This window comes from Pelodiscus sinensis, chromosome 16 (assembly GCF_052426305.1).
Source record: "Pelodiscus sinensis isolate ZL-2025 chromosome 16, ASM5242630v1, whole genome shotgun sequence".
Taxonomy (NCBI): Eukaryota; Metazoa; Chordata; order Testudines; family Trionychidae; genus Pelodiscus; species Pelodiscus sinensis.
Genome location: NC_143067.1, coordinates 932,569 through 947,704, shown reverse-complemented (window position 1 = coordinate 947,704; position 15,136 = coordinate 932,569). Strand labels below are relative to the sequence as shown.

The window sequence follows — 15,136 nt, the reverse complement described above, 5'->3', positions numbered from 1 at the left end:
ATAGAACAATCCTGGTCGGGGGTCAGAAGGTGATTCTGTGAGGATTTGTTCCCGAGTAGCTGTGGGGAGGCTTTTAAGGAGACAGGGTAGTTTCTTTTGGTATTCCAAGGTGGGATCAGAGGGGAGAGGTTTGTAAAATGTGGTGTTCGAGAGTTGTCTGGTTGCCTCCTGGTTATAGTCGGCCTTATTCATAATGACCACAGCACCCCCTTTGTCAGCTGGTTTGATTATAATGTCCAGGTTGTTTTTGAGACTCTGGACGGCATGGTGTTCAGCGCGGCTAAGATTGTGTGTCGCTCGTTGTCGTTTGCGAATAATGTCAGTCTGTGCGTTGTTGCGGAAGCTTTGTATATAGAAATCCAGATTGTAATTCCGACCGTCAGGGGGCGTCCATAGAGAATTATTTTTCCTTTGGTGTTGATAGGGGGGATCTGGTAGGTCAGACTGATGTTCATTGGTGGGTTGGAAAGATTCTTGGAGGCGGCGAAAAAAAGCCTCAAGGTCACCACAAAATTTGGTCACCACCTCCCCTCACACACCCCAGTGCTCCCTGCGCCCCCCCAGCCCTCTTACACAGGGGAGAGGTTATAACCCATCCCCCACCTCCCCTCAGACACCCCAGTGCTCCCTGCGCCCCCCCAGCCCTCTTACACAGGGGAGAGGTTATAACCCATCCCCCACCTCCCCTCACACACCCCAGTGTTCCCTGTGCCCCCCAGCCCCCCTTACACAGGGGAGAGGGTATAACCCATCCCCCACCTCCCCTCAGACACCCCAGTGCTCCCTGCGCCCCCCCAGCCCTCTTACACAGGGGAGAGGTTATAACCCATCCCCCACCTCCCCTCACACACCCCAGTGCTCCCGGTGCCCCCTAGTCCTCCCCTCACACAGGGGAGAGGTTATAACCCATCCCCCACCTCCCCTCACACACCCCAGTGCTCCCTGTGCCCCCTAGTCCTCCCCTCACACAGGGGAGAGGTTATAACCCATCCCCCACTTCCCCTCAGACACCCCAGTGCTCCCTGTGCCCCCCAGCCCCCCCTGACACAGGGGAGAGGGTATAACCCATCCCCCACCTCCCCTCAGACACCCCAGTGCTCCCTGTGCCCCCCAGCCCTCTTACACAGGGGAGAGGTTATAACCCATCCCCCACCTCCTCTCAGACACCCCAGTGTTCCCTGTGCCCCCAGCCCCCCCTTACACAGAGGAGAGGTTCTAACCCATCCCCCACCTCCCCTCACACACCCCAGTGTTCCCTGTGCCCCCTAGTCCTCCCCTCACACAGGGGTGAGGTTCTAACCCATCCTCCACTCCCCCTCAGACACCCCAGTGCTCCCTGTGCCCCCCAGCCCCCCCTTACACAGGGGAGAGATTATAACCCATCCCCCCTCCCCTCAGACATCCCAGTGCTCCCTGTGCCCCCCAGATCCCCCTTACACAGGGGAGAGATTATAACCCATCCCCCCTCCCCTCAGACACCCCAGTGCTCCCTGTCCCCAGCCCCCCTCACACAGGGGAGAGGTTATAACCCATCCCCCACCTCCCCTCAGACACCCCAGTGTTCCCTGTGCCCCCCAGCCCCCCCTTACACAGGGGAGAGGTTATAACCCATCACCCACTCCCCCTCACACACCCCAGTGCTCCCTGTGCCCCCCAGCCCCCCTCACACAGGGGAGAGGTTCTAACCCATCCCCCACCTCCCCTCAGACACCCCAGTGTTCCCTGTGCCCCCCAGCCCGCCCTTACACAGGGGAGAGGTTATAACCCATCCCCCACCTCCCCTCACACACCCCAGTGCTCCCTGTGCCCCCCAGCCCCCTTACACAGGGGAGAGGTTCTAACCCATCCCCCACCTCCCCTCACACACCCCAGTGCTCCCTGTGCCCCCCAGACACAGGGGAGAGGTTATAACCCATCCCCCACCTCCCCTCAGACACCCCAGTGTTCCCTGTGCCCCCCAGCCCCCCCTTACACAGGGGAGAGGTTATAACCCATCACCCACCTCCCCTCACACACCCCAGTGCTCCCTGTGCCCCCCAGCCCCCCTCACACAGGGGAGAGGTTCTAACCCATCCCCCACCTCCCCTCAGACACCCCAGTGCTCCCTGTGCTCCCCAGCCCCCCCTTACACAGGGGAGAGGTTCTAACCCATCCCCCACCTCCCCTCAGACACCCCAGTGCTCCCTGTGCTCCCCAGCCCCCCCTTACACAGGGGAGAGGTTCTAACCCATCCCCCACCTCCCCTCACACACCCCAGTGCTCCCTGTGCCCCCCAGCCCCCCCTTACACAGGGGAGAGGTTCTAACCCATCCCCCACCTCCCCTCACACACCCCAGTGCTCCCTGTGCCCCCCAGCCCCCCCTTACACAGGGGAGAGGTTATAACCCATCCCCCACCTCCCCTCACACACCCCAGTGCTCCCTGTGCCCCCCCCAGCCCCCCTTACACAGGGGAGAGGTTCTAACCCATCCCCCACCTCCCCTCAGACACCCCAGTGCTCCCTGCGCCCCCCCAGCCCTCTTACACAGGGGAGAGGTTATAACCCATCCCCCACCTCCCCTCAGACACCCCAGTGCTCCCTGTGCCCCCCAGCCCCCCTTATACAGGGGAGAGGTTATAACCCATCCCCCACCTCCCCTCAGACACCCCAGTGCTCCCTGTGCCCCCCAGCCCCCCTTATACAGGGGAGAGGTTATAACCCATCCCCCCACCTCCCCTCAGACACCCCAGTGCTCCCTGTGCCCCCCAGCCCTCCTTACACAGGGGTGAGGTTCTAACCCCCCCCCCCAGCAGTCCCTGTGCCCAACCCATGTGGAGGGAATCCTGTTGCCCTCACGGTGTGAAGGGGCCTCCCAAGATGGATTTTGTCGCATGAGTCTGTCACCAGCCTGTGCAGGACTCAGGCCCTGGCCCCCGGGCTGCCCGGACGAGCACAGCCCCTCGCATGTGGTTTGGCCCCACGTGGGGGCAGTGTCAGGTGGGCAAGGCCTGCTGGTTACAGCATCTGATAAGCCTGGGCTTACTGACACACTCACCCACGCCCCTCGCTGCCTCTGTATCAGAAGCAGTGATGGGGGTAGGTGGGAGTCGGTGCTTGGGGGGAGCTGGCTTAAGAGCCTGTCCCCCTGCATGACAACGTGTAGCCGCTAAAACGACAGGAGGTTTACTCCAGGGTCTCCACCCTTTTGAAGCACAAGATCACGTTTTGAATTTAAGTCAGTCCAGGATCTACCCCAAACCCAAATGCCCCTGCCCCTACACTGAGGTCCTGCCCTCCTAGCTCTGGAAAGATGGGGTACAGGGGAGGGGGCACCCCCACCCTGCACAACAAGCAGGAGGCTCCCGGGGCAGCTCTGAGGCTCTGGGCAGGAGCAGCTGAAGTTCTGGTACTCGACAGCCTCCCAGCCAAACCAGTCAGGGTCACCTGTCAGAGGCTACTGGTAGATCCTGTCCTACTGCTTGGTGACCGCTGGTTTACACAAATACCGGAACGTTAACAGCCCGAGTTGAGACGCTTCGGAGGGAGCCGAGTTCATCTGTAACAGGAAAAACTGAAAAACAAGCAGAAGTCTGGTGGCACCTTCAAGACTAAGAAAACCTGTCGGTGGCATCATGAGCTTTTGTGGGCACCACCCACGTCTTCAGCTGACCGGAGCGCTGGATGTGCAGAACCACGCCAGCTGAAGTGGGCTGATCCCATTGACGTGTTTTGTTGGGCTTTACGATGCTACCAGACTTTGGTTGCTTTTTAAGATCAGCCCTAGTTGAGGTCTCCCAAAAGCAAATATTTGAAAAGCAAGTAGGAGCCAGTTCTCATCCCTTCAAGTGCAAACTGACACCTGCATGTGAGTGGCACAAACAGATCCAGCAAAACACCAGCAGCTCCTTCGCCTGGCCACTTTGTACTCGATTTGGTGCAAACTTTTCACAGACGTTTCAACAATGGGCTGTATGTTCGCATCAGAATCCAGCAGCGGCACAGCGCTGGTTTCCAATGGCGCCTGCAAGCGGGAACAGGTGCTGTAGCCAACACGGCAAGATATCGATGTGCCAGACGCACTAAAGCAGGGCTACTCAACACGTGGCCCATGGGAGGGAAGTAGGAACTAGAATGGTCTTCTGTTGAGATGCCCTGTAGTAGTTAAATCCCTGGACTGTCATTGCTCACTGACAGTGCTGTCAGACGGGTCCAAATGGGGTCAATGTTGCATTCTGTTAATATCCGCAGAACTGACTTCAATGGGGCCTGTGCGTTGTGCAGTCTGGCCTTAATCTTTGTATTCATGCCTGTCTGTGTGAAAGCAGCTATTTGCATATATTTGCATGTCTGTGCAACCACACTTAAGTTGCAGCCCTCAGCATGTGCCGTGAGTATCACTGTGGCCCCCGGGGCCTCCAAAGCTGAGCAGCCCTGCACTAGAGATTCATGTGGCCTGCCACCTGTCAGCCACCCTCCATGCTGATGGGTTTTCCTTGATGACAAGCCAATGCACCTTCACTGTCATCATCTGTGTCTGATGCCACCAGCAGAAGAGCAAAAGATGGCTCAGGCTTGGTCGTTGCCACATGGGAATGTGGCTTTTGCAAGACTTCTGAGGGCAGTCTCCACTCCTGCGCCTCTGCCAGCCACTTCGGATTCTCCCCCAGAAATCCCAGCCTGGCTGCCCTTCAGCACAGCTGCAGGGAACGTTCTCAAGGAGCATCAGACTTCACAAACCGTCCACTTAGCGGCTCGGAAGTTCCTCAGAAAATGCTGCTCCCAGCCAGGCCAGTCGGTGCACACCTGCCTGGCCATCAGGTTCCCCCTTGCAGTATCCATCCGGCCCTGGAACGGTGCCTTCACGCCAGGGTCTACTGATCCCAGCCAAGCCACCTGCTGGCGTGCTCTGCCAGAGGGGAGAGGGGCAGCCCTGGCCGCGCACCGCAAAGAGCAGGCAGGAGCTGGCAGGTAGCCCCATTTTTCTTATTCTCCTTGGCTGCTGGGCCCGGCCTAGCAGCCCCACAGCAGCGTGCACAGGGCTCCGCTGGCCTGCTGCTGCTCAGTCCCTTCTTACCGCCAGCAGCTGGCTCCTGTGCCCGCTAGTAGCCCTGGAGTTTAGTTGTAGTTAGCCAATTTACTTGGGAGGCGCCCTCCCCCCTTTCCCTATGCCCAGAGGGGATCCGCACCCCGCCAGTTTGAAGTGCCTGGGAGAGGAACACGAGGCAGCCAGGTGCTCCATGCTCCGTTAGTGGCGACTTTAAGCCAGGACTGGATCCGGCCACTTTCTACTTATAGCCTGCTGCCCGGGCGGTGGCTCAGACATCAGGATCCTATTGAAATGGCTCCCAGCTCACGGCTGCGGCGCTGCCTGGCGGGGCTGGAGCCGTGGACCCTGTACAGAGCCGCAGCAGCCCCGGGCAGTGGCAGGGATGGGGCTGGCAGCCGGAAGTCCCTTTCTGCATTTTTAACTCAAAGCCTCCAGCCCTAGACAGCTCTAGTGTGAGGCTGGTCCCCAGCCCCGCCCCTTCCGCCCCAGCTCCTTCAGTGGGGAGGGGGCTGCCCATGACCATGTGGCTACATTCATTGCGTGCCCCCCACCGACAGCGATTGCCCTCGCTGCTTCAAGCAGGACGAGGAGGGAGCAGGCCTACGGCTTGAAGCACCTCTTCGGCCCTTCCCCGTCAGCCGGCACAGCCATGGGGCGGCAGCAGGACCCCTCCGCACTGAGGAGACTCCTCCCAAGAGCACGGGAAAGCAGCAGAGGGGCCGTTCCCCACCTGGAAGCACTGGGGGGGAGGGGAAGGCTTCTGCCAACCATGCCCACAGCTCCTGGAGCGCACCCGAGCGAGCCCTGGGACAGAGCAGAACCGGAGCCCAGCCACGCCGTCCATTAGCGCCTGTGGTTTTAGACGAGTGTCACTGGCACAGAACATGGGCTCTGGCCTGGTGGCCGCAGCATGAAGGTTTCACGTACCTGGCACATGAACACCTGCTCGCACGGGCCAGGCCAGTGCAGATAAGCAGCGGGCTCGATTTCTCCCTTGTTTGTCTTAGCCACTGGCTGGACAAGCCCTGGGACCCAGCGGAGGCGGAGGCTCTGAAGTTCCATGTTGTTCTGGGATGCATGTTAGCACAGTATGGACATGTCTGTTGCACTTTCACCGTGCAGGGACCCTGCAGCATGTGCACACGGTGAAGTGAACACGCTACCAGTTAACAGCGCAAATAGTTGGAGAAAAGCGGGAGCATCATGCAGCTGGAAATGCAGAAGAGCATCCACGAATACTTAGCAAACAGAGCAGCCAGTGAAATGAAGGGAGATTAGAAGTGCCATGACCAGGGATTCATGTTTTAATTGCAAGAAAGGTGCGTTACCTGCAGTAGCCCGGGGCTGGCAGCAGGTGCGTGATTGTGCGAGCAGCTTGTGTCTGCGGGGACACGAGGCAGGGCAGCCTCTCGAAGGGGCGGGGCACCGAAAGGGCCAGCAGGCGGGCAGCCTGCTTACTGGGCTGGCGCTGGCTCCGCTCCCTCAGGCCGGGAGCAGGCAGCTCGGGGAAGAGCTGGCGAGACTCGGACCCTCGCCCCTGCCCCAAGCCATCCCCCCCCATGGCCTGAGAGCTGCGATGGCAGCCAGGGGGCGCTCTTCCGCGGCTGGAGACCCCGCCCCCGCCCAGCGCTGGTTGGCTGAGAGGCAGCAGCCGGGGGGGCTGGGGCGGGGTAGGGTAGAGCTGGCAGTGGGGCTCGGCCCTGGTTCATTTGCATAATGAACTCAAATGAAGTGTTGCCAGGCCCCGTCTGTGACTGGGTTTTCTGGCCCCAGGTACCCCGGGGTGGGACGCACTAGTCTAGGAGCCCGCAGGCCCCTCCGCCCCATGGGCAGGCTGGGGGCAGCCTGGTTCCCTGCAGGCAGGGGCCGTGCTCCACAGGCTCGTGGCACCTCGCACCCCTGGGGCAGAGCCAGCGCCGACTGGGCCGGCTCGCAGCCCAGTGCCAAGCGGGAGTGTGGACGGCGAGCGCCTCTGCCGTGCCCAGGCAGCTTCCTCCCCACCCGGCCTTCCCCATGGCACCACAGGGTGGGCAGGGCTGCTGGGCCTTGAGCCAGCCCACGTAGCCCAGCCCGTTGCACCAGTGGCTGCAAGCAGGAGTCCTCCACAGCCTTAGCGCAGCCTGTGTGCCCGCCAGCACTGGGGTCAGGCAGGGCCTGCTCCTCCCCAGCACACGGGGCACTTGGCTTCCAGCCGAGTGAAATGCAACAGCAAACACACTGAGCAGGGCCCTGGGGGAGGGCAAGGGGCTGGCGGAGGCCGAGGAGCAAGGCGCAGGCCCTGGCCTGGCTTTCACAACCCATCTGCTTGCCCTGGCTAGCCCGGCAGCTGGCGGAGCAAGGCAGGCCACAGAGGTGGGGGCATTGCTCCAGAGCAATGGGACCTGCAGCCCCCCCCAACATGTGGCTGCAGGGCCAAGGCCACATTGATTCCCTTTCCATGGCCTCAGCAGGAGCGGGGCCACAGTCCCAGGCAGCCTCCTCCACCCGGCTCCGCTCCCGGCCAAGCCAGCCCCCAGCAGGAGACAGGGGTGCCCCAGGGTACAGCTGTCCACAGGCCAGATCCTCCAGGAGAGCGGCTGCACAGCCAGGCCCCCGGTGCCGCTGCCTTTGAGCTGCCTCCCTGCCAGCAGCGCCTGGGACCCGCTGGCCACTGGGACAGAGCAAGGGAGAAGGGGTGCCTGCCGGACAGGCCCCCCATGCACAGAGCATGGGCACAGCTGGGAGCCAGGCCCAGTGACACACACCCCAGGCTTGGGGAGGGGTAGTTACAGAGCCAGCCTGGCCAGGAGAGGCGGGCACCGGCACGCGGCTGAGCTCCCCCCAGGCGGGGCAGGCCGAGGCGCAGAAGGACGAGGCCGGGCAGGGTGTTGCGATCACTGTGTTCACCGGCACGCGGCTGAGCTCTCCCCAGGCGGGGCAGGCCGAGGCGCAGAAGGACGAGGCCGGGCAGGGTGTTGCGATCACTGTGTTCACCGGCACGCGGCTGAGCTCCCCCCAGGCGGGGCAGGCCGAGGCGCAGAAGGACGAGGCCGGGCAGGGTGTTGCGATCACTGTATTCACCGGCACGCGGCTGAGCTCCCCCCAGGCGGGGCAGGCCGAGGCGCAGAAGGACGAGGCCGGGCAGGGTGTTGCGATCACTGTGTTCACCGGCACGCGGCTGAGCTCCCCCCAGGCGGGGCAGGCCGAGGCGCAGAAGGACGAGGCCGGGCAGGGTGTTACGATCACTGTATTCACCGGTGCACGGCCAAGACACGACAGAACTGACACTCAAGGGTGCAAAGGGGTTTAAATATTCCCACCGTCCGTGCGCTGCAAGCAAGGAGCCCGCCGGGTGCCCGGAGACACGAGCAAATGGAAGGGCCAAAGCAGCCCCACGGGGCCATGCAAGGCTCCAGCCAGGCCCCTGAGCACCGATCCTTCCCTTCCCCTGAAGGCACAAGATTCCCAGAGGCTGCTGAATGGCCGATTCCCGTGGAGAAAGCGTGAGGTGTGCTAAGCTGCTGGCACAGGGCCAGGCGCGCAGCAGCCAGCTGGGCCCGGCTTGGGGAGGAGGGGGCTGGGCACAGGTGGAGGCTCGGCCCCACTGCCCTTTCTGGGGCAGAGGCCCATTCCTATGGAGGCTGCGCAAAGCCAGGGCTACAAGGAAAGCACCACTGGCTCTCCTGCAGGGGAGCCCCCAGCGGCAGGGCCGGCTCGAGCCATTCCTGCACCCCAGGCAGCGGGCGCACGACGCATGCGCGGCTCCGCCCCCAGGCACGGCGCCCCGGGCAGCTGCCCAGCTAGTCCCCCCTTAATCTGGCCCTGCCCAGCGGCAGCCAGGACCACGGGTCAGTCCCTCACCTGCAGCGGCCAGCAGCTGGCCTGGCTGGGGACCGGCCTGCAGCGCAGAGGCCAGGTGGCCAGCAGGTGCAGCGGCACACGGACAGGGCCCGCCGCTGGGCTCAGTGGGAGATGCTTTGGCATGGCACTTTCCTGGGCCGATGGACCCGCCCAGACAGCAGTCCGAGGGGCGATGGAAGATGTCCACACGTCCAGGCAAGCAGACAGCAGGCCCCCGCCGTGGGAAGCGCTGGGCCAGTCCACAGGAGGACCCCTCCCCCACGAAACGAAGAGCTGTGCACGGCCGACAGACAGGCTGCTCAGCCACTGGAATGCATCGCTGGGCCCGCTCCTGGCAGCCCCGCCCGCCCGCCTGGGGGATCCGGTCTCCCCCCGCAGGGCTGAGAAGGGGAGCAATCCCCAGCAGCAGATTCGGAAGCAGCCAGGTCTTCCCAGGCGCGGGTTCTGCCCAGCGCGCCCTGCCCTGGTCCCGGGCTTGCTGCTGACAGTCCAGAGCATCGGGCTGGGGCTGCTCGTCCAGCGTCTCCGGCAGGGGTGCAAAACGGTCAGCAACTCCCGCGTGGCAGGGCAGCTGCTCCGGGCGGCCCGAGAACAGGCTGGGCTCTACAGCCGGCTGGGCTCCTCGTCACTGTCGCTGCAGTTCCCACAACAGTCCTGGAGTCAGAGGGCAGCAGGAGGGGAGAGGAGCACAGCAAGCAGAGGTGAGCACGGTACAACCCACCAGGCCCGCCGGCGAGACACGGGCCGGAGCCGGGGGACAGCGCTGCGCCCTGGCAGGGGCACGCACAGGGGAGCCCTTTGTTCCAGCGGTACGGTCTCCAGGACACGCGCGAGGCGAGGCCCGACCCCACACTGGCCAGCTCGCAGGGGGGCTTCAATGGCCGTGGCCAGCCAGGAAACCATCGAGGAGTGGAAGACGGCCAGCTCCCCCCCCCCGGCCGGCGGCCAGCTCACCCCCCCCCCCACGGGCCGGCGGCCAGCTCCTGTCTGACCCACTGCCAGCTCCCCCCCCGGGCAGCCAGCTCCCCCCCCCGGGCAGCCAGCTCCCCCCCCCGGGCAGCCAGCTCCGCCCTGGACCCACTACCAGCTCCCGTCTGACCCACTGCCAGCTCCCCCCCCGGGCAGCCAGCTCCCCCCCCCGGGCAGCCAGCTCCCCCCCCCGGGCAGCCAGCTCCGCCCTGGACCCACTACCAGCTCCCGTCTGACCCACTGCCAGCTCCCCCCCCGGGCAGCCAGCTCCCCCCCCGGGCAGCCAGCTCCGCCCTGGACCCACTACCAGCTCCCGTCTGACCCACTGCCAGCTCCCCCCCCGGGCAGCCAGCTCCCCCCCCCGGGCAGCCAGCTCCGCCCTGGACCCACTACCAGCTCCCGTCTGACCCACTGCCAGCTCCCCCCCCGGGGCAGCCAGCTCCGCCCTGGACCCACTACCAGCTCACGTCTGACCCACTGCCAGCTTCCCCCCCCCGGGCAGCCAGCTCCGCCCTGGACCCACTGCCAGCTTCCCCCCCCCGGGCAGCCAGCTCCGCCCTGGACCCACTGCCAGCTTCCCCCCCCCAGGCAGCCAGCTCCGCCCTGGACCCACTGCCAGCTCCCCCCCCGGGCAGCCAGCTCCCGTCTGACCCACTGCCAGCTTCCCCCCCCGGGCAGCCAGCTCCGCCCTGGACCCACTGCCAGCTCCCGTCTGACCCACTGCCAGCTCCCCCCCCCAGGCAGCCAGCTCCGCCCTGGACCCACTGCCAGCTCCCCCCCCCCCCCGCCCTGCAGACTCCACTGGGCAGCCAGCTCCGCCCTGGACCCACTTGCCAGCTCCCCCCCCCGGGGCAGCCAGCTCCGCCCTGGACCCACTGCCAGCTCCTGTCTGACCCACTGCCAGTTCCCCCCCCCCCCCCCCCCCGGGCAGCCAGCTCCCATCTGACCCACTGCCAGCTCCCCCCGGGCAGCCAGCTCCTGTCTGACCCACTGCCAGCTCCCCCCCCGGGCAGCCAGCTCCTGTCTGACCCACTGCCAGCTCCCCCCCCCGGGCAGCCAGCTCCCATCTGACCCACTGCCAGCTCCCCCCCCCGGGCAGCCAGCTCCCATCTGACCCACTGCCAGCTCCCCCCCCCGGGCAGCCAGCTCCCATCTGACCCACTGCCAGCTCCCCCCCCGGGCAGCCAGCTCCCATCTGACCCACTGCCAGCTCCCCCCCCCGGGCAGCCAGCTCCCATCTGACCCACTGCCAGCTCCACCCCGGGCAGCCAGCTCCCATCTGACCCACTGCCAGCTCCCCCCGGGCAGCCAGCTCCACCCCGGGCCCACTGCCAGCTCCCCCCCCGGGCAGCCAGCTCCACCCCGGGCCCACTGCCAGCTCCACCCCGGGCAGCCAGCTCCACCCCGGGCCCACTGCCAGCTCCCCCCGGGCAGCCAGCTCCTCAGCAGGAGCTGGGCCCATCCCGCAGTCCTGCTCCCTGCCTACACCACACACCGAGCTGGGACGCCCAGCCCAGGGAGGAAGTGGGGGCCCGGCCGAGCGGTCAGCAGTGCAAGGCGGCCCCGCTCAAGCTGGGGGAGGCAGCGAGTGCAGGGAAGCGGAGAGAAGGGCTCGCACACAAGCAGCATCTGCTCTGCGGAGTGGGGGGGAACTGAAGGACACGACTCCTCTTCCCCGGGTCTGTCATGTCCGCAGTGAGTCTAGGCCACCAGGGGTTTCCCTGAGCAGAGCAGCCAAGGGAGGGGCTGCTCACCTCTGGAAAGAGAAGAGACGTGGCGTGAGGCCGGTGTGCCCCCCCAGGCAGGGAGCCCCGGGGCCGGCTGCGAGTGGGCAGGAGCCCCGCGGAACAGCACCCGAGGGACAGCCATGCGGGCAAGCAGGAGCCAGGGCAGGCGTGTTCCCCTCACAGCTGCTAGGCAGGAGCTCGGTGCAGCAGCCCGGCTAGGCCAGGCACTGGACACATGCCCCCGGTCACGCAGACACACAGGCCGGGGCTCGGCCGGCGCTCCAGAGCCTGCCTGCCGAGTCCCTCCCCCAGGCCCCAAGCTACACTGCCACCCAGCTACTTCTCCCCCGCCGTCAGCCAGCTGGGCCAGGCTCCGGCAGCAACACTCCCTTCCTAGCGTTCCTCACAGGCCCTCCACCGAGGCTCCCTGCAAGCTGAGCTCTGGGGCTGCCCCCAGGAGAGATCCGGGGCTGCCCAGCTGAGTAGCAGAGCAGCCGCAGCCTGTGTTGCTCCAGATGGCGCACGTCCACACTTGCCTGGGCACAGAAACCCGTATTCTGCAGGGCTGGGAGAACGTTGCAGGAGCACTGCCCTCCCCCGGAGCTGGGCCCGACTGCGCCCACCAGGCCAGCACGACGCCCACTCGCAGTTTCTCGTCCTTCCCACGTAGCCAGGCCTAGCTCTGCTGCTCCATGTCCACTCGCTCCTCCCCCGGGCCATGCCCATGGGCTCCACCCAGCTCCTCTCCAGGCGGACACCCGGCCCGGGCAGGCCCTGGGCACTACCGGGTGCAAGCTGCCATGGGGCGGACGGGGAGGGCCCAGCACAGGTAGCACCCTGCCGACAGGCTGGAACTAGCCAGGGCGACCGTGGGCATCCCCAGCAGGAGCCCCTGGAGGACTGGCGGCACGCACCAGAAGGCCCTGGCCCCACCCGGCTCAGAAGGGGCCCCAGAGAGGCCCTAGGAAGCCCGAGGAGCCAGGCTTACAGGAGAGCAGGGACGGCTTTGCCGGCCAGTCTGGCCTGGAGCGCATGGGAAAGCTGCTAGCGCCCCCTGGGCCCGGGGCTCAAGCAGATCTGAGCTGGCCCGCCCCAACCCAGGCCCTGGGCAGCAGCGTGGTGGCTTTTCAGATGCCACAGCCGAGCCCTCCCAGTCACAGCCACGGAGAACGTGTCCCGGGCGTGAACTTGGGTCTCTCGGGGGCTGTGGCCTGCACTCTCCCGGCTCCCCACTCGACAAACCCCGCCAGCCCAGCACGAGCCGCCGTGGTCAGGCTTGGCCGTGACTCTGGGAACGCGTGGCCAGGACGGGGCTGTGCATGGCAGGGAGGGCGGGCGGTTGGGACGGGGTCGGGGGGAGTGCGCGGGCGGCAAGGCCGGGACGGGGTCGGGGGGAGCGCGCGGGCGGCAAGGCCGGGACGGGGTCGGGGGGAGTGCGCGGGCGGCAAGGCCGGGACGGGGTCGGGGGGAGTGCGCGGGCGGCAAGGCCGGGACGGGGTCGGGGGGCAGCGCGCGGGCGGCAACTCGCCTGGCAAGGCCGGGACGGGGACGGGGGGAGCGCGCGGGCGGCAGCTCGCCTGGCAAGGCCAGGAGGGGGATGGGGGGGAGCGCGCGGGCGGCAGCTCGCCTGGCAAGGCTGGGAGGGGGACGGGGGGGAGCGCGCGGGCGGCCGCTCGCCTGGCAAGGCCGGGAGGGGGACGGGGGAGCACGCGGGCGGCAGCTCGCCTGGCAAGGCCGGGACGGGGACGGGGGGGAGCGCGCGGGCGGCAGCTCGCCTGGCAAGGCCGGGACGGGGACGGGGGGAGCGCGCGGGTGGCCACTCGCCTGGCAAGGCCGGGAGGGGGATGGGGGGGAGCGCGCGGGCGGCCGCTCGCCTGGCAAGGCTGGGACGGGGACGGGGGGAGCGTGCGGGCGGCAAGGCCGGGACGGGGTCGGGGGGAGTGCGCGGGCGGCAAGGCCGGGACGGGGTCGGGGGGCAGCGCGCGGGCGGCAACTCGCCTGGCAAGGCCGGGACGGGGACGGGGGGAGCGCGCGGGCGGCAGCTCGCCTGGCAAGGCCAGGAGGGGGATGGGGGGGGGGGGGGGAGCGCGCGGGCGGCAGCTCGCCTGGCAAGGCCGGGAGGGGGACGGGGGGAGCGCGCGGGCGGCCGCTCGCCTGGCAAGGCCGGGAGGGGGACGGGGGGAGCGCGCGGGCGGCAGCTCGCCTGGCAAGGGGCGGGACGGGGACGGGGGGGAGCGCGCGGGTGGCCGCTCGCCTGGCAAGGCCGGGAGGGGGATGGGGGGGAGCGCGCGGGCGGCCGCTCGCCTGGCAAGGCTGGGACGGGGACGGGGGGAGCGCGCGGGCGGCAAGGCCGGGACGGGGACGGGGGGAGCGCGGGGGCGGCCGCGCGCCTGGCAAGGGGGGACGGGGTTGGGGGGATCGCGCGGGCGGCCGCTCGCCTGGCAAGGGGGGGACGGGGACGGAGGGGAGCGCGCGGGCGGCCGCTCGCCTGGCAAGGGGGGGGACGGGGTTGGGGGGGATCGCGCGGGCAGCCGCGCGCCTGGCAAGGCCGGGAGGGGGATGGGGGGGAGCGCGCGGGCGGCCGCTCGCCTGGCAAGGGGGGACGGGGACGGGGGGGAGCGCGCGGGCGGCCGCTCGCGTGGCAAGGCCGGGAGGGGGACGGGGGGGGGCGCGCGGGCGGCCGCTCGCCTGGCAAGGCCGGGAGGGGGATGGGGGGGAGCGCGCGGGCGGCCGCTCGCCTGGCAAGGCCGGGAGGGGGATGGGGGGGAGCGCGCGGACGGCCGCTCGCCTGGCAAGGCCGGGAAGGGGATGGGGGGGAGCGCGCGGGCGGCCGCTCGCGTGGCAAGGCCGGGAGGGGGATGGGGGGGAGCGCACGGGCGGCCGCTCGCCTGGCAAGGCTGGGACGGATCGGGGGGAGCGCGCGGGCGGCCGCTCGCGTGGCAAGGCCGGGAGGGGGATGGGGGGGAGCGCGCGGGCGGCCGCTCGCCTGGCAAGGCCGGGAGGGGGATGGGGGGGAGCGCGCGGGCGGCCGCTCGCCTGGCAAGGCCGGGAGGGGGACGGGGGGGGGGGGGAGCGTGCGGGCGGCCGCTCGCGTGGCAAGGCCGGGAGGGGGATGGGGGGAGCGCGCGGGCGGCCGCTCGCGTGGCAAGGCCGGGAGGGGGATGGGGGGGAGCGCGCGGGCGGCCGCTCGCCTGGCAAGGCCGGGAGGGGGACGGGGGGGAGCGCGCGGGCGGCCGCTCGCCTGGCAAGGGGGGGGACGGGGACGGGGCGGGGGAGCGCGCGGGCGGCCGCTCGCCTGGCAAGGCCGGGAGGGGGACGGGGGGGGGGGAGCGCGCGGGCGGCCGCTCGCCTGGCAAGGCCGGGACGGGGACGGGGGGGAGCGCGCGGGCGGCCGCTCGCCTGGCAAGGCCGGGAGGGGGACGGGGGGGGGGGAGCGCGCGGGCGGCCGCTCGCCTGGCAAGGCCGGGAGGGGGACGGGGGGGAGCGCGCGGGCGGCCGCTCGCCTGGCAAGGCCGGGACGGGGACGGGGGGGAGCGCGCGGGCGGCCGCTCGCCTGGCAAGGGGGGGACGGGG

General features: G+C 68.1%; 1 protein-coding gene across 6 annotated transcripts in view; it reads right to left on the bottom strand.

Annotated features, from left to right (window-relative positions):
* Positions 1–6,308: 6,308 nt before the first annotated feature.
* The window catches only part of GRK6 (G protein-coupled receptor kinase 6), a 36,030-nt gene continuing 27,202 nt past the window's right edge, over positions 6,309–15,136 (bottom strand). For 3 of the 6 annotated variants that reach the window (XM_075916004.2, XM_075916006.2, XM_075916008.2), the window contains one exon: positions 10,775–12,358. In XM_075916004.2, coding sequence (XP_075772119.2) covers positions 11,957–12,358 — 402 coding nt within the window. In that variant the 3' untranslated portion in view covers positions 10,775–11,956. Of the gene's footprint in view, positions 9,522–10,774; positions 12,359–15,136 lie in introns of those variants that run through there. The other 3 variants (XM_075916005.2, XM_075916002.2, XM_075916007.2) reach the window with 3 other exon arrangements.